This window comes from Eubalaena glacialis, chromosome 11, assembly GCF_028564815.1.
Source record: "Eubalaena glacialis isolate mEubGla1 chromosome 11, mEubGla1.1.hap2.+ XY, whole genome shotgun sequence".
NCBI classification, from domain to species: domain Eukaryota; kingdom Metazoa; phylum Chordata; class Mammalia; order Artiodactyla; family Balaenidae; genus Eubalaena; species Eubalaena glacialis.
In genome coordinates, this window is record NC_083726.1 from 3,367,109 (window position 1) to 3,384,500 (window position 17,392).

The 17,392-nt window shown below is 54.4% G+C and overlaps 1 protein-coding gene across 2 annotated transcripts in view; it reads left to right on the forward strand.

The window, feature by feature from the left end:
* Nucleotides 1–16,290, forward strand: part of CERK (ceramide kinase) — a 50,257-nt gene extending 33,967 nt beyond the window's left edge. Inside the window, exons 7-13 of one of the 2 annotated variants that reach the window (XM_061205521.1) lie at nucleotides 4,373–4,447; nucleotides 5,332–5,484; nucleotides 8,813–8,918; nucleotides 10,188–10,264; nucleotides 10,979–11,184; nucleotides 11,919–12,127; nucleotides 13,915–16,290. In XM_061205521.1, coding sequence (XP_061061504.1) covers nucleotides 4,373–4,447; nucleotides 5,332–5,484; nucleotides 8,813–8,918; nucleotides 10,188–10,264; nucleotides 10,979–11,184; nucleotides 11,919–12,127; nucleotides 13,915–13,987 — 899 coding nt within the window. In that variant the 3' untranslated portion in view covers nucleotides 13,988–16,290. Of the gene's footprint in view, nucleotides 1–4,372; nucleotides 4,448–5,331; nucleotides 5,485–8,812; nucleotides 8,919–10,187; nucleotides 10,265–10,884; nucleotides 11,185–11,918; nucleotides 12,128–13,914 lie in introns of both variants that reach the window. The other variant, XM_061205522.1, reaches the window with a different exon arrangement.
* Nucleotides 16,291–17,392: the final 1,102 nt, after the last annotated feature.

The following is a 17,392-nucleotide window of genomic DNA, read 5'->3' on the forward strand; positions in this document are numbered from 1 at the left end:
CGGCTCGGCGTGTTTGGTGTCTCCGGGAAGCACCCAGCTCTTAGGAGAATCACAGCGTTAAGCCGGCCGGTGGCGGGGGGGGCGGGGTGAAGCCGGGGCTCTGCGACCACCAAGCGGAAGGAGGCGCCCTCCTCGCCCTGTGTCTGGGCCACAGCGGCAGGGACCCTGGCAGGTCAGGTTCGGGTGGACGTCCGCGTTCTCCGATGGCTCTGAGAATGGTGCTGTCACCCCATTTTCTGGGTGACGATGCGGGGTGCCAGGGTCAGGTTGCATGGCTGCCCAGAAGGGCGTGGACGGTGGGGCTCGGAGGCTGCTCTGACCCCCCGGGAAGGTCTGTCCTTCCCCACCTGGCCGGGTGCTGTCTGTGTGTTAAAGATGTTCCCCTCAGTGGGTCACGTGTTTTCCAACTTCTCTGCCAGGTTAGGCTTTTGTCCTTGAACCTTGTACATGGTGTTTCTGGACTACGTGAATTTTATTTTTCTACATTCTAATCTGTTTTTCCTTTATGCCTCTTGTCACCATTTGCCCATGTGGCTCTGATACCTAAAACCCTGAGCTATTAAAATGGTTGAAGGGCGCAAAAGCTCGGGCCGACGCCGCACAGCGGGAGTGCTCCCGGGCAGACGCCCTGCTTCTCCGCGGCCTGGCATGGACCGGGTCTTGCTGTGGAGCTCAGCAGACCCACGGACCCACGTGGCAGGAGAGGGTCTCCAGCAGTGGGGCAGGGTAGAGGAGGCGCCGCTGGCGTGGGTCTGGGTGAGTGGCTCGGAGGGGCTCCTTCCGGGGGGTCCCAGGAGCCTTCCTGAGAGGTGATGGGTGAGGGACCGGGCACGGAGTGACACACGCCAAGGGTCCCCTGGAGCAGCGGGCGGCCGTGGGAATAGCCGTGCGCTTAGGCAGGGGGCTAGAGGGACTGGGGAAAGGCCCTGGGTCAGGCTCTCGTCTAGAGGGCTGCGCGTGAGACCACCCTCTACGTTCCGTTCTAGAGCAGCGGCGGGTGGGCTGCCCGGGTCCCGGGTGAACGCTGGACATCGGGTGTGCGGTCGGCTGTGACTCGGGCGCAGTTTCAGTGGCAGAGCCAGCAGGACTTGGTGAATCGGATGGCACAGCCAGCCCGAGCCCCCCAGCAGGAGCCCCCCAGCACCGGGCTGTGGGCGCTGGCCTTGGAGCTCAGGGACAGTGTGTCGGGGTTCGGAGCTGGGTGGTCCCGCCTGGGCCTGCTCAGGTCTCAGGAAGGCCGGCACAGCGGGGGCGGGGAGACAGCAGTGCCCAGACTGTGCTTGCAAGAAGAAGGGCGCATGCCCGCTGCCTCTGCCCTGGGCCGGGTGACACAGCTTTCGGGAGGGCCGCTTCCCAGGCGGGGCCTCGAGGAGGGGGAGGCTGCAGGTGGCTCTGGGGCACAGGGGCTGGGGGTCAGGGGGCCCCTGACGCCCGAGATAAACCAGATCTTAGGTCTGAGCGGGCGCTCCCTCTGGGTTAAAGTCTTCACCGCCCAGATAACTGGGGACGTACGTTGTCCCCGGAGGGGGCAATGAGCTGTTGGAAGCAGACTGAATGTTAAACAAGCGAGAAGTGGTGTTTTGGGGACGAAGAAGAATCAGACGTTCTCCTGCCCTGAAGCGGCTGTCTGCGGGTGCCCGGCGCCCCGGCCGCCAGCCCAAAGCATAGGGGTCCACAGCCCGCAGACGCCCCGCGCTCCGTCCGTCCGTTCCCTTGGTGGGTCCTCGTGCGTACATTCTGCTGGCCTCCTGTGGGCCGGCCTCGCTGTGGGCCTCGCGAGGAAACAAGGCGGAGACGCAGGGAGTCCAGGGGGAGAGGCAGGTGATTAGCATGAAGTGGAGAGAACAGAGCAGTGGGGCCTGGGGGAGCACGCTCCAGACGGGCGCAGGGGACCTTTCACGTGTGATCCCACTCAGAGGCCTGAAGGGCGGGGGACAGCGCCCTGCATCTGGGGCACGATGTTCTAGGCAGGAGGAGCGGCACAGGCGATGGCCCCGAGGCAGGAACAGGCTTGGCTGTGGGTGGTGCAGACGTGAGCAGCGTGAGTGAGAGGCAGAGTGGAGGTGGGAGCTGCAGGGAGGCGGGTGGGGAGGTGGCCCGTGAAGGATGCTGAGCAGGGAGGAAGCTGAGCTGAGTACCTTTTTTAAAAATCTGATTTTTCAGCAAAATAACCCCTGAAACCTACTAGAAACTCGGTTCACTTACGCTATTTGTTGCCCTAAGGACTTGGGTGACCGTGAGTGCGTGTCCCCCAGCCCAGGGCAGGCCCCACTGAGCCCTCTGCTTTTTTCTGTAGAGTTCAGGTGCCTGTAGGATCTGCGTCATCTCACACACTCAGTGGAAGTGTTTGCGGTTAGTTCCTAGTGAATGAACTCGGAAAAGTGGGCCACGTCCAGCCCAGCCCGCTAGAGCCGGCGGTTTGCCCCAGGTGCGGCCCAGGACTGACTGTCTGACCAGTGGCCTTCAGCCTGTCCCTGTCCTGCCCGCTGTTCCCACATGAGGCGCCTCTCAAGCAGCTTCTATGACAAGATGCTGTCGTTGAGATGGGTCATCAAAAAGGGCCCATCTTTGTTGTGGCTGTAAAAAGGATGATGCAGCAGGTCAGAAGTGCTGGGGTTTTTTCCCCTACTCGAGACAGATCTCTTTATGAGACTTTCAACTTGATTCTAACATCTGTTTAATAGAGCAGTTAGATTCTAGATAGACCCAGAAATAAAGAGGGACTTTAAAGGTCGAAAGGACATGGTGCAAAGTGCAGACCACTCGTTTCTCCATTTTTATTTGAGATCACTGCTGAATTTCTACTGATTAAAAGATTGCTGAATATACAAGTTATATCTGATAAAATGCAGGGGAGGGGACTTCCCTGGTGGCACAGTGGTTGAGAATCCGCCTGCCAATGCAGGGGACTTGGGTTCAAGCCCTGGTCCGGGAAGATCCCACATGCTGCGGAGCAACTAAGCCCGTGTGCCACAACTACTGAGCCCGCGCGCCACAACTACTGAAGCCCGCATGCCTGGAGCCCGTGCTCCGCAACAAGAGAAGCCACCGCAATGAGAAGCCCGTGTACCGCAACGAAGAGTAGCCCCCGCTCACCGCAACTAGAGAAAGCCCACGCGCAGCAACGAAGACCCAAGGCGGCCAAAAATAAAAATAAAATAATTAATTTTTTAAAAAATGCAGGGGATGTTGGATGTCTGATCATTTTTTGTTCTAAAGGATGGTTTGTGAAGAAAATAAACAGTGCGATCCAGTGCGTCTATTTAGAACCATGGACTTTCAGGCTCCACTTAGGCTGAGGGCCTTATAGAAAGTTCCGGGGCCTGAGGGCACAGCATCTGGATCCTGCCTGCGGCCAGAGCTTGTGTGCCTGCTAACAGGATGGTTATTCCCTGATGGGCCTCAACCTGCGTTGGTTGTGTGTCTGAGGCAGCATTTATGGTGCAATTCTGGATACCGTCAGAGTTTATTCTTGGGAAATCTAGACCAGGGTTTTCGGCTATTCAGCAGATATGTTAAAATTCAGATCGCTCAGCCCCATCCCAAACCTACTGAGTCAGGATCTCGGCGGTGGGGCGGGGCTCAGGAATCTGTTATAAATAAGCACCCGGGAGATTTTCTGCCCACTCAGGTGGAGAACAGAGACGTTGGTGACGACCCAGTTAGAACCAGGACAGACCGAGGGAGGACCCGTAGCGTCACTGCCGTGCCCTCGGGATCCAGGCGCTAGCTGCGTGCTCTGAGGTCGCCTCCACTGTGCAGACGGGGGTGTGGGCAGGAGGAGGGAGAGCCCCGGCCGAGCCCGTGGGGTCAGAGCGGGTCCCGCTGGCCCCTCACGCCTGTCAGCCGGCAGCTGCTGCGCCCTCATGACCCAGGGGTGGGCTGAGGCTCCGGGTCTCTCTCCGCGCACAGGTCTGCGGTGCTTTTTCTGTGACCTCCACGAGCTGTCCTTGCTTTGCATGCACTTCCCCACTGCAGAGTCCCTTTGGTCTTGAGGTCTGGAGCCCCAGGGCCGCTGCCCGCCTTTGTGGCAGCCAGGAGCGGGGACACCGTGCAGGGTGCTGAGCCTCGCGCCCTGGCGCCCCGCCGCCGCCGCCGCAGGGACTTCCCAGGGGCCCCGCCCCCCGGACGGGCTCGGGAGGGGTCTCTGAACTCTCTGTGAGGAGCTAGCTAGTTGATGGTAGTCAAGGTCAGTCTCAGTATTCTTGATGAATCAACCTCAGCGACTAACTTTGTAGGCAAACGGAGTTTATTCCTTCTTATTTACTCCAGGGCCATGGAAGAAACGGAAGAGCTTACCACTCATGCACTTGGAAACACGCTAGGATCTTAAGCGATTGTAGTGACATTAAGGACCTTTCCCCCCCTTTAGGGTCGACAGACTGTGTGTGTTACTCAACGGTTGGCACGAACGACGCGGAGACCTCGGCTCTGCACATCGTCGTGGGTGGGTGCCTCTCTCAGCGCCGCACTTGGCTTGCCCCATCCCAGGTCCCGGGCACACGTCCGCCTCGCCGTGCGGGTACCCGTCTGTCCGCCAGCAGGGCCCTGGCTGCCACCCTTCCCTGCCACTTCCCATCCCGTCCAGCGGGGTTACCTTCAGAAAGAGAAGCGCTGCTCTGCGCGGAACCCTCTGGTGCCCTCCCCAGAGCATTGTGGGTGCCCGGCACCTGCGCCCCGGTGGTTCTCCGTGGCGTCCCCTGCGCTGGCCAGGTGCTCCTCTGCCCCGGCACGTCCGCGCCCTCATCTGGAGCCCTGCTGTCAGCCCTCATCCCTGCTCGGGACTCGGCCCCTTGTCGCCCTGCGGGGACAGGCCTCCCCAGTCACACCCCGCCCTCCCCGCTCCTCTAGAAAGCGCGCCCCCGGGGTCGGAGGCCCCAGGCTGCTGGTAACGCTGCTCAGAGCTGTCAGGCGCCTCCAGGGCACCCGTGTGGCTCCCTCTGCCCGTCCTTGTCCCTGCTGGCAGTGCTACTCGTGTGTCATCCACAGTCACAGAGGGCTGTGTCTACAGATGGTACATGTGTGATTTTACATTTGAGAATGCCAGGCGCCTTTTCCACCTTCCTTTCACTTAGTGGCGTTCAGCGAGCTTCACGGTCACATTGTTTTCCCCTCCTTACGGAACCGCTTTCCAAGCCTGTTTTGGAAATTTGAGTCAAATTTAGTCACTTGGGTCGAGAGCAGGAGGCCGGGCACCCCGGGAGAACAGACCACGGCCTCGACTGCCTTCTGCCAATCGCGCGCTTTCATTCGCGGCTCCGTCACAGCCGCCGGGCGCTGTGCAGGGGGCAGGCCGAGGGGCGCGGGCTCCACCCTGGCTTCTCTCCGCAGGGGACTCGCTGGCCATGGACGTGTCCTCTGTGCATCACAACAGCACGCTGCTGCGGTACTCGGTGTCCCTGCTGGGCTACGGCTTCTACGGGGACATCATCGAGGACAGCGAGAGGAAGCGGTGGATGGGTCTCGTCAGATACGACTTCTCAGGTAACTCAGAGTAACACGCCGGGAGCTTCCACACACGGCCTCCGCCTCGCTCCAGGTGGGGCCTCGTTCACAGACGGAAACCAAGGGGCGCGGGTCTGACGGGTCCCGGGTGCCCCGAGAACCGCTGCCGTCGGTCACAGGCCAGTTCTCACATCTGCTCAGAGCTGGAACGAGGAGGAATGGGGTCGATCCCAGATCATACAAACGAGTGACGGTCTGCACTTTCAGGTCATGTGCAACACCACCCTTTCAGCCTTCAAATGCGTTTAAATGCAGAAAAAAGTTTGAAAGGATGTAGGATTCAAAGTTTGACACTTGTTGCTGAGATGAATTCCTTGGCTGCATTTATTTGTTTATTTGCAGGGACTTATAGTACTGTTTTATTTTATTTTATTTTTTAACATCTTTATTGGAATATAATTGCTTTACACTGTTGTGTTAGTTTCTGCTGTATGACAAAGTGAATCAGCCATATGCATACATATATCCCCATATCTCCTCCCTCTTGCGTCTCCCTCCCACCCTCCCTATCCCACCCCTCTGGTTGGTCACAAAGCACCAAGCTGATCTCCCTGTGCTATGCGGCTGCTTCCCACTAGCTATCTGTTTTACATTTGGTAGCGTGTATATGTCAGTGCTACTCTCTCACTTCATCCCAGCTTACCCTTCCTCCTCCCCATGTCCTCAAGTCCATTCTCTACGTCTGTGTCTTTATTCCTGTCCTGCCCCTAGGTTCTTCAGGACCTTTTTTTTTTTTTTTAAGATTCCATATATATATGTGTTAGCATATGGTATTTGTTTTTCTCTTTCTGACTTACTTCACTCTGTGTGACAGACTCTAGGTCCATCCACCTCACTACAAATAACTCAATTTCGTTTCTTTTTATGGCTGAGTAATATTCCATTGTATATATGTGCCACATCTTCTTTATCCATTCATCTGTTGATGGACACTTAGGTTGCTTCCATGTCCTGGCTATTGTAAATAGAGCTGCAGTGAACATTGTGGTACATGACTCTTTTTGAATTATGGTTTTCTCAGGGTATATGCCCAGTAGTGGGCTTGCTGGGTCATATGGTAGTTCTATTTTTAGTTTTTTAAGGAACCTCCATACTGTTTTCCATAGTGGCTTGTATCAATTTACGTTCCCACCAACAGTGCAAGAGGGTTCTCTTTTCTCCACACCCTCTCCAGCATTTATTGTTTGTAGATTGTTTGATGATGGCTTGGCTGTATTTAATGAGTGTCATTTCTCTGGTCACTGCCCTTTATAGGTTACTTTTGGGTAAATTTACAGGCACACCTTTGGAGATATTTAGGGTTCAGTTCCAGACCACCTTAAGAAAGCAAATATCAAAATAAAGCAAGTCACACGAATCTTTTGCATTCCCAGTGCATATGACAGTTATGTTTAGGCTATACTGTAGTCTGTTAAGAGTGCAATAGCATTATGTCTAAAAAAAGATACATACCTTAATTTAAAAATACTTCATGGTTAAAAAGTGCTCCCCATCACCTGCACCTTCAGTAAGTCGTAATATTTGTGCTGGGTCTTGCCTCGATGCGGACGGCTGCTGACGGATCAGGGTCGGGGGTGCTGAGGGCTGTGGGGGGCTGCTGTGATGCCTTAAAGTACGACAGCAGTGAGGTCTGCTGCATCAGTTGACTCTTCCTTTCAGGAACGATTGCTCTGCAGCCTGCAGTGAAATTTGATAGCACTTTCCCCACAGTAGAACTTCTTTCAAAAGTGGAGTCAGTCCTCTCAGACCCTGCCGCTGCTTTATCAGCTAAGTTTACGTCATACTCTACATCCTTTGCTGTCATTTTAACAATCTCCACAGCATCTTCACCAGGAGTAGATTCCATCTCAAGAAGCCGCTCTCTTTGCTCATCCATAAGAAGCAACTCCTCATCCATTAACGTTTTATCATGACATGCAGCAGTCCGGTCCCATCTTCAGGCTCCACTTCTTTTTTTTTTTTTTTTTAAACTTTTTCTTTTTTTAAATTTTATTTTATAAATTTATTTATTTTATTAATTTTATTTTTGGCTGCATTGGGTCTTCGTTGCTGTGCAGGGGCTTTCTCTAGTTGCGGCGAGCGGGGGCTACTCTTCATTGTGGTGCGCGGGCTTCTCATTGTCGTGGCTTCTCTTGCTGCGGAGCACGGACTCTAGGCGCGCAGGCTTCAGTAGTTGCGGCACATGGGCTCAGTAGTTGTGGTTCGCGGGCCGCAGAATGAATGTTGTGTTGTCAAGCATGAAAACAACATGACTCTCGTCCATCTCCCTCAGAGCTCTTGGGTGACCAGGTGCATTGTCATTGAGTAGTAACATTTTGAAAGAAATCTTTTTTTCTGAGCAGTAGGTCTCAACAGTGGGCTTAAAATAGTCAGTTAATCATGTTGTAAATAGATGTGTTTATAAACAGGCTTTGTTGTTCCATTTACAGAGCACAGGCAGAGTGGATTTAGCATAATTCTTAAGGGCCCCAGGATCTTCAGATGGTAAATGAGCACTGGCTTCAACTTAAAGCCACCAGCTGCATTAGCCCCTAACACAAGAGGGTCAGGCTGTCCTCTGAAGCTTTGAAGCCAGGCAGCGACCTCTCCTCTCTAGCTGGGGGAGTCCTGGATGGCATCTTCTTCCAGTAGAAGTGTTTCCTCTGCACTGAAAATCTGTTGTTTGGTGGAGCCACCTTCGTGAATGATCTTAGCTAGGTCTTCTGGCTCGCTGGCTGCAGCGTCCACACCAGCCCTGGCTGCTTCCCCTTGCACTTTGATGTTATGGAGGCGGCTTCCCTCCTTCAACCTCGTGAACCAACCTCTGCTCGCTTCACACGCTTCTTCTGCAGCCTCCTCACCTCTCTCAGCCTTGGCATGCTGGGGGTGCAGGCAGCTCGATGGGCAGCGTGCCACAGTTTCCCAGAGGGGCCGGCCACGGTCTGGTGGCAGTGCCGCCTGGTCTTTGTCCTGAGTTCCTCCAAGACACCAAAGTTGTGGACGACGGGGTCAAGCCTGGGGGTGCGTTGGGGGCTTCACAGGGCGGAACCTGCAGGCCATGTCGTCGAGGCCACGACGAGGGGTCACTGGTGGCCAAGACGTCCCCTTTGCCAGTGTGGAAGGCAGCCCTGGCGGCCGGGAGCCTGCAGTCCTCTGTGATGGTGGTGGCAGCTCAGCCTGAAGTGGGAGGGGGCCATGTCCTGCCTCCTGCAGACGCTCTGTCCCCGGGCAGGTGCCCCGTGCCCGCGCTGTGCGGAAGCTGACGGCGTGGCCTCGTGCACAGGTAGTGGTGCATGTGGTGTGTCTCTCCGTCTCGCTCTGTCCTCAGGTTTGAAGACCTTCCTCTCCCATCACTGCTACGAAGGGACAGTGTCCTTCCTGCCAGCACAGCACACGGTGGGCTCCCCGAGGGACAGGAAACCCTGCCGGGCGGGGTAAGCGCATCCCTTACGTGTGTTTCCGCTCAAACGATGAGATAGAAGCGGGACTGGCTGGGGTTTGCCCCTGCTGTGAAGTGAGTGGGCAGTACTTGGCAATGTAGACGGGAGGTGCTGGTTCCTCCTGACGCACCCTGAGGGGGTCCCGCCGTGTCCCCCATGCTGGGTCCTGGGTCACGGGGCGGCCCAGGGTCAGGTCTGGTCCCCGTCGTCTACCCAGCAGAGGGCTCACACCACGCCGTCTGCTCCGGTGCGGGGGTCCGCTGTCCCCCCCGCTGGGGATGTGAGAAATGACGAAGACGAGCCCCTTTATGGACAGGTCTGTGCGCGCCCTCGGGGCGCCCGTGGAGCTGGCTGGACGGGCCCACCGTCCGCCCACCGGGTGGTCAGGAGAGGCTGGTCCAGACCCCGGGCCAGCAGTGGGGGCCCCTCTGCGAGCCACGCTGCCTTGTCACCCTGTGTGTCCCCACCGTGCTCACCAGCGTGTGCCCGGGTTAACCTGGAGCGAGTGTCAGGTTGGCCACCTGTACCCGCGGCCCGACAGCCCGCATCTTGTCCCTGCTCCTCAGTCTGAGGACACGGACAGGCTGTAGGGATTTGATGGACTTGGGGGTTTTCCTTCCTTCTTTAAGTCATTCAGACGTGGGCCCTTCCTTCCCCTGGTCCTCTCCTCCTTTAAGTGAAGAATTTGAGACCATAAAATCAAACAGTTAGAGGCACGGCCTCGCCACCTCAGTTGCTGATGAGCTAATTCCACCAGCAAAAGCCCCTGGCCCGTTCGACGGCCTGAATCCAGCGGTGCCCAGGACCGCAAACATCTGTGAGACCAACGACCAAGTCCCGCGATAGCTGCTCTGAGTCATTTACTTGCCTGTTACTGACTGGACCAGATCACCACTATGTTCCCTGTTTTGTGAAAGGGAACAAAGTCTCAGGCCGGGAATCCACGCTGGGATCTGCGCCTTGTCCTTTGCTCCGTCTGCCGCCACCCCGGCGTCGGGGCCAAGCTCAGCCCGCTCCCCAGAGCCAACAGAAGGGCCTCATGGGATGCTGTTTGCTTTTTGTAATGTTTATCCATTTTCAAAACGGGTATGTTGTCTGTGTAATTTCTAAGAGTGGATCTGATTCTGAGAACTCAGATTAACATGCAAACAAAATACTTTTAAGCGAAGCCTCTGAAATTGCACTTCCTATTATATGAAAAGAATTGAAACGCTTTTGCAGTCTGTAAGTTCCAGACAAGGTGGTCATGTCCTTGTCCTCCAGGTGCTTTGTCTGCAGGCAGAGCAAGCGGCAGCTGGAGGCCGAGCAGAGGAGGTCGCTGTACGGCTTGGAGAGCACCGGTAACGTGGCGGGGCCGACGCGGCCGTGGCTGGGCCTGCAGTCCGGGGCCTCGGGTCTCGCCCCTCCTACCCCCGCCCCTTCTTCTCTGCAGGGGCACCTGCTTCCACTTCAGCTCCAGGCAGAGTGCGTGGTTGCCTTTGCCAGACTTTGGGGAAAAGAGGGGATTTTGTGGAAGGGCCCATCTTGCCACGTCCCTCTGAACTACTCTTGGGGCGCCAGCCAGGCGCCTGTCCCTAGAGTGGTCCAGAATGGGGGTCAGCGAGTGGCCTTTTCGAGGGCTTAGAGGAAAGGAGTGGGCTCAGCAGTGCTCCAGAAACTATTCGTGGACGCTGAAATTTGAGTTTCACGTCATTTTCACATGTCACAAAATACTTTCCTTCTTTTGATTTTTTTTTTCAACCATTTTAAGAATGTAAAACCCATTCTTAGCTCGCAGGCCACACCCAGTCAGGTAGGTGGTGGGCCAGATTTGGCGACCCCTGCTCTAGATCGTGGTCCCAAGTCCCAGGCGAGGGCCCGAGAAACAGCTCTGCCTCTCGGGAGGTGACCGCCGGGCACAGCGGTGGGCGCGGTTTTCTTTGCGTTGATGCTGAGAAGCGATCACATGGTGCGTTTGTAGAGACGACCCCTCCCGGTCATCTCAGGACGCCTGCCTGCCCGGCTCGGATGTAACGGATTTAACGTAGCCTCTGCGATGCTTCTTCCTGCTTCAGAGGAGGTGGAAGAGTGGAAGGTCGTCTGCGGGCAGTTCCTGGCCATCAACGCCACCAACATGTCCTGTGCTTGTCCCCGGAGCCCCCAGGGGCTCTCCCCGGCCGCCCACCTGGGAGACGGGTCTTCCGACCTCATCCTCATCCGGAAGTGCTCCCGGTTCAACTTCCTGAGGTTTCTCGTCAGGCACACCAACCAGGGCGACCAGGTAAGGGCACCGCTGCTTCCACATGGCCTGCGTCGGCGGCCGCTTCTACCTGGGCGACCCCGATCTGTATGTTGTAGGATCGGCTGTGAATTCAAGGGGAAGAAGGACAGATTTTTCTGTTTGCATTTCACCCATTTTAAAGTCTTAGTCATAGTTATTCCTTGTAAAATCTCATTTAAAAATATAAAGTCTTTGAGCAGTGAAACTAGGAGGCATGAATGTTTCTCTTCCTATTTAAAAAGAGAACGAAGTGATGCAGTGCAACTTTCTGTTGCCCTTGCTGGTCACTTACAACAAAATCTTTCAGCTCCCAGAAAGGGGTTCTACTGAGACTCTTCCAGCAAACCTTTCCTTAGTCACTGGCACCCTTGTAGTGACACGGGGTGGGGGGAGGGCAAGTCTAACCATACCCAGACAATTGCAACTTCTGATCAGTCTATGATTTTAGTAAAGTTTGTGGCTGTTACATTTTTTTAAGATCTGGGCCAACAGTGATTTTATGTGGCTTTTAAAATACTGCTTGTTAAAAAGGTAAATAATCGTACAAGTTGCTGCTCAGGAATTCTTTACTCCGTGTCATTCATTGTGGATGGGACCGGGTTGTAAGAGTCGTGGTGACCACTTCTCTTGTCCCCAAGCTGCGGGGGGAGGAGCTGCCGGGAGGCCCCGACGGCTGTCCCGCCCCCAGCGCAGCACCGCTGAGAGCACGTTTCCGTCCTGCTGTCTCTTGGTAGTTTGACTTCACTTTCGTCGAAGTCTATCGCGTCAAGAAGTTCCAGTTTGTGCCGAAGCCTGCGGAGGACGAGGATGGCAGCGTCCGGGGCCGCGGGAAGAAGCGATTGGGGCAGCTGTGCAGCGACCGCCCCCCGTGCTGCTGCGCCGTCTCCAGCAGCGCCTGGAACTGCGACGGGGAGGTTCTGAGCAGCCCTGCCATCGAGGTCAGGTGAGCGAAGGTGGCCCTGGGGCTCTGTGGGCCTGGCACCCTCACAGCCTAAAGCATAAGAGTGCGTCATAGACGCACGTGTGTTTCCCCGGGTGAAATCCCCAGGAGACGCTGTTACCTCAGTTTTGGAAAGATGCTGAGGGGTTGATCTTTTCACAGGTTTTGAAGCCCCTCAGTTTTATTTTTCTCCTCCACATCCTGCACTGCCAGTACTGGCATTCTCGCTCTGGTCTCCTAACTAGTTAAACAAACTAACAAAGCGCCTTTGTGGGCACTTTCCAAGTCCTGGGTCCACTGACCACCCGGAGAGGCTCCGGCCCCGAGGAGCCCAGCCCGCAGCCGTGCTGCGGTCCAGGCACCAGGCCCGCCCCTCCGGCCCTGAACCTACTGGGCCTGCTGTATTTGGACTTGGGAATCTGCGATCTGATTCTATGTATTTATTACGTCACCAGATGAAATAGGAGTGCCAAGAACGTGGTTTTTTGCCCCATTGAAAGACACAGTAAAGGAAACTGTTTTTTAGAAAAAGGCTATTGATTGAGGTGTGCGTGTAACAATTACAAGAGACTGAGGGAGAACTGTAAAGTTCTAGAAGGATTCTGTCCTGTGACCAATGGCTTTAGGATCGTGGTCGACCTTAAGGAATCCAAGCTGGACTCCCGCTGGCGATAGCAGAGCGGGCGTTACATGAGCAAGGTGGTCAGGAGCCTGCCTGTAGGCCCCCACCCCCGCTGCGTGGAAGGATGGGTGGCGGGCGCACCCTTCCATGTTTCAGGATGCTGTGTGTTATCCCCGTTTATAATCCCCACTTTAAATGGCTCTCAAACTACCAGCTGCTGGTCCCAGCTGGGTCTCCTGACTGCTAGCGTCCAAGCCAAAGCCGTGGGCAGGGGCAGGCTCTCCAACCTCCCCCAGAGCCAGTCTGCGTGCTCCCTGCTCCTGCGACCAGGATGCGGCCAGTGTGGCAGTGACCGCCCTGCTCACATCTCAGGACAAGAGGCGGCTCCAAGGTCACAGGCGAACCCGCCCTGCCTGCCAGTTGTGCGTGCAGGGGTTCGGCTCCTGTAGACTCATTTCACAAGTTAAGGAAACGGAATTATTTTTAATGCCGGCTTATGAATTGCTGAAAGTTAAAAAAGGCATTCTTTTGTGAAATATATCCTACACATCTTGATAAAGATTGTGGTGCCTTGAACAGCGAGTCACTTACTTATGGGGTCTTTGGGACTAACCATCTCTCAGGAGGCTGTGATGTCATTCATCAAGTGGGACGGTGGCACTGCCAGTGGGACCCAAGAGCCCACGCTGACCTCCGAGCCCCCGCTCATGTGCTGTGGCTCTCTGTGGAAGGCGGGCGCTCGGGCTGGTGTGGCAACACTTGTCTTCCGTGACTGCACATTTCCTGCGTCTCCTACTCGCTCGGGCTTGCCCTTCAGGGGACCCTCCCCATGGCCCCGTCAGCTCAGTTCTCATAAGGAGACCGAGGCAGGGAGGGAGGCGGCCTGTGGGTTTGTTACTCTGCTCGCGGGTGGGGCGCTGGAGTTAGAACCAGGTCTACAGGGTCCCGGATCTCCACTTGGCTGTCAGCTGCCCTTTGCAAAATAGGTCTCTCAGGAGTGTCAGGAAGTCGCTCTGCGCCCCTGGTCTGTCGCTGCCGGGTGGGACCAGAGACTGCCACGGTGAGACCCACCGTCCTGGTGCATGAGGCCCACCTCCGCCCTCGACCAGCTGGGGGGCCAAGAGTCAGGGGACGCGCAGGGTCTAAGTGTGGCCCTTTGTCTCTGCAGGGTCCACTGCCAGCTGGTCCGGCTCTTTGCACGAGGAATCGAAGAGAACTCGAAGCAGGAGTCACAGCGCTGAGACGCTGTCTCGCATCGCCGGCCTTCTTGCTGTGCTTGGGAAGTGGGAACCGTATTTAAGAAAATTACTACAGACCAATTACGTTGATATGCATTCAAACTTAGAAATTTATTTTTGATAGTTAAATCTTGATTTTAGAAAAAATACCTTTTGTCAACAATTTTGTGGACATATTTGGCATTTTCAGTTCTCTGTGAGTCTTTGGGTTGCGTTTCACGTAACGTATCCTCAGCAAGTGGCGCTTGTTGATTTGGGAGTGCCTGGCTTCTTAGATTTCAACCATGCTGATGGCGCAGACGTTAAAACGGCCCATTTGTGGCTCTGTCACAATAACTGTAGGAACGACGCGATGTGAATGCGTTCCATCGAGGTCACGCCTCCAGGACACGAGTGTCTACAGGGTCACCGATCTGCTTGGCAAGACTTACCCTGTAGTAGCTTGTGATCAAGTTTTGGAAAGTAGTTGGTTCTCTTTGCCTTTGTAGTACCTGCATCTTAACTTGCGATTAAGATGTTATTACTGGACCCTTTCTGTCCCGTGCAACTACAATGCAACATCACAGTCCTGCTCGAAGTGACACTTCCAGAGTAGCTCGTTCTAGTGAGTGAGAAGAACACTCAAAGTAACGATACTGTAGCTTGAGAAATCACAGTAGTGTTTCTAGACAATCCAGCTGGGAGCGAGAACAAGTCAGGAGCTCTGGAAACGGGCAGCTTGCAAAGCACTCGCAAGGGTTTTACTCTTTTAAATTTGGAATCCCCGAGCTTTCTATTCGCACAGCGGGGGTGCCATAGCTGGGCTTTGTGGGGAGACAGAAAGCAGCCGAGCGCGGTGGGTGAGACATTCCTGCGCGAACTGTGTGAACTCCAGACCGAGCTCCCCACCCCCAGGGGAGGGTCCCACGCCCCGGGGTCCCTTGGCTGTACCACGTGGTCCAGGTTTGTTCCTTTCTTATCTTCACACTTATTTCTGTATATTTATTGAAATTCTGGCCTTTCAACCAGAAGAGGATAAACGGTGCCCTCACTGTCAGTGTTTTCGTTTGTTTCTGCTCAAGTGCTGGGGCCTCCCTGGGCCCAGGGGCGCCCCTCGCCTGGGCCTTGTTTTGTTTGTGTTCGTGCTTCGGTGTGTGGAAGACGCATCTACAACAGCTTTAGCTGAAACGTGAGAGGCTGCAGCTTCACCTTGGATTTGTGAAGAGGGAGTTTGTTACGGAGAGGCGGTGGGAGCGGCCGCCGCCTTTCACGCAGGGTCCGGGCAGCCGCTTTAGCATCTAACAGACATCGTTTGTCTTTGGAATTCCTTTGCGGTGATTTCTATTTGGAAGTACACGCGAAATGTCCTGTTTCACCATTCAGTCCCGCCCAGGGCAGATGAAAGGGCAGCCTCAACAGTGGATTTTTAGGAGACCATGTTATTAAGTGATTGTGCAAGTTGAATGATTTGATAACTGGCGGGTGAGTGAAAAGTCTGGGGATGAGAAAGAAAGAGATGCTGCCGTCTTGTTGATGCTTGCCCTCGGTGGGGAGGAAACCAAAGGTGCACGAGCTCTGCGCGGGGGACCGTGGGCACCGTGGACGCGCCGTGGAATTGATTGCGCTGCTTCACCAGGGTCCCCGAGAGGGTCTCCAGTCTTTATCGTCCCTGAGAAATGTTTCCAATCACTGGCCTGCCCTGAAATGCACTGCCAATTGTAGAAAAACCGTCCAGGCCAGAGGGTAAGCATTTTACGTTCAGGAAGAAACCCCGCCACGCCACATGGTTCCTGCGTGCCTTGGCGATATTCACCAACTGCTTGCTGACATTCAAAATCGCAGACCTTGGAACTGCCCCTGGAGGTTGTGTGGTTGTCTGAAGACCGCCCCGCCCCACCCCGGGAGCTGTGGATGACCCCGTCACGGGGCCGGAGTACCCTTCAGACCTTGCGGCGCGTGAGGACCCTGAGCGGAGCGACCCCAGCGCCTACACTGCAGGATTTTAAGAAAAAATCAGAACTGATGGCTGGACAGTGAAAACCTGGGGTCACTGAGCAGCGTTAGTCTAGGTTGGTAACCTCCTGTGTGGCCTGTTGGTGTAGCAGTTACGCCCGGACCTTCCTTCTGGTCATCCTGATGCCAAGCGAGGGCGGCGCGTGCCTGCCCCTGGGCGGGTGGCTGACTCTGTCCTTACTGCAGTCCCGTGTAACTGGGCGGTGTGGGCAGAAAAAGTGGCTTAATTTCCTTTCTAGTCTTGCTGGCTTCAAGATTAGAAAATGGTGAATTTGCTCTGATATGTTTGAGAAGACATTAATAAAGTTGTTACTTTGGGCAGTACGTAGCTTCTTTTTTCTCTTACGAGTTTCCTGTTGTTTTTCAAAGCAGAGTATGTTTTGTGAAAACACATACAATTTAAAGAACAAGGGTAAAATGAACAATGGGGTACCTACCACCCATGCCAAGAAATTGAACTTCACCCCCAAGCTCCCTGTGTGCCCTTGTGGACTGAGCCTCCCCTGCCTCCACCGAAGAGCTAACTACTGTTTCAAAATTTGAGGGTATCATTTCCTTGCTTTACCCATGAGAGGGGATCAGACGGTGGCACCCCCAAATGTGCCACTTTGGCGTAAGGACTGCTCTGAGCGGAAGACAGCTAAGAAGTGGCAGATGCCAAAAAGAGCTCTCTGCCCTCCCCCATCTGCCTGAAAGGACATATCTTCCTCTTTGTGAGGGTGTGCCCCCTCTTCTCTCCTGGGCCCCCTTTGTCCCTGGAGACAGCACTGAGGTGGTGCTGCGCAAACAAACCTTAATAAAAGAACACTTCTCTTCCATTAGTTTCTCCATATAAAATGCCCCAATACATTAACTTTACCCTAGAAGCCCAAACTCCCTTTCCTTTGTCACTTCTTGTCAAATTTATTGCCCTTTATTAAAATCCATATAAGGCGCTGGGTCTGACCACCTCTTTGTGTCTCCACTGCTTTTCTGCAAAGGCCTGGAGTCACATTTAAAAAATTAAATATTAGCATTAGATAAAAATTGTATGCCGTTTCTTCTAATTTGCCTTTGGTCAGTTTAATTCACAGACCCCAACAACTGAACCTGAGAGGGTAGAAAAAAGGTGTTTTGTTTTTTTTTTTCTCTTCCCCTACTTGTTTATATTCTCAGACAGCATAGTTTTTCAGGTTTTGCTCTTTATATAAAGGCATCATACTGTGTCATTTTCTGTAGCCTGTTTCATTCTGTGGGTATTAAGAAGACGTTTTCATCATGAAACTGAATTTTCCAGTCTATGAACATTGCATATATTTCCCGTTATGTAAGTCCTAATTCGCATCTTTCAATACAGGTTAATAATTTTTCCATACGTCTCTTAATTTTGTTTAGATTTGTTCTTAAAAACTTCCTATTTTGAGGCTGTTATCCTTT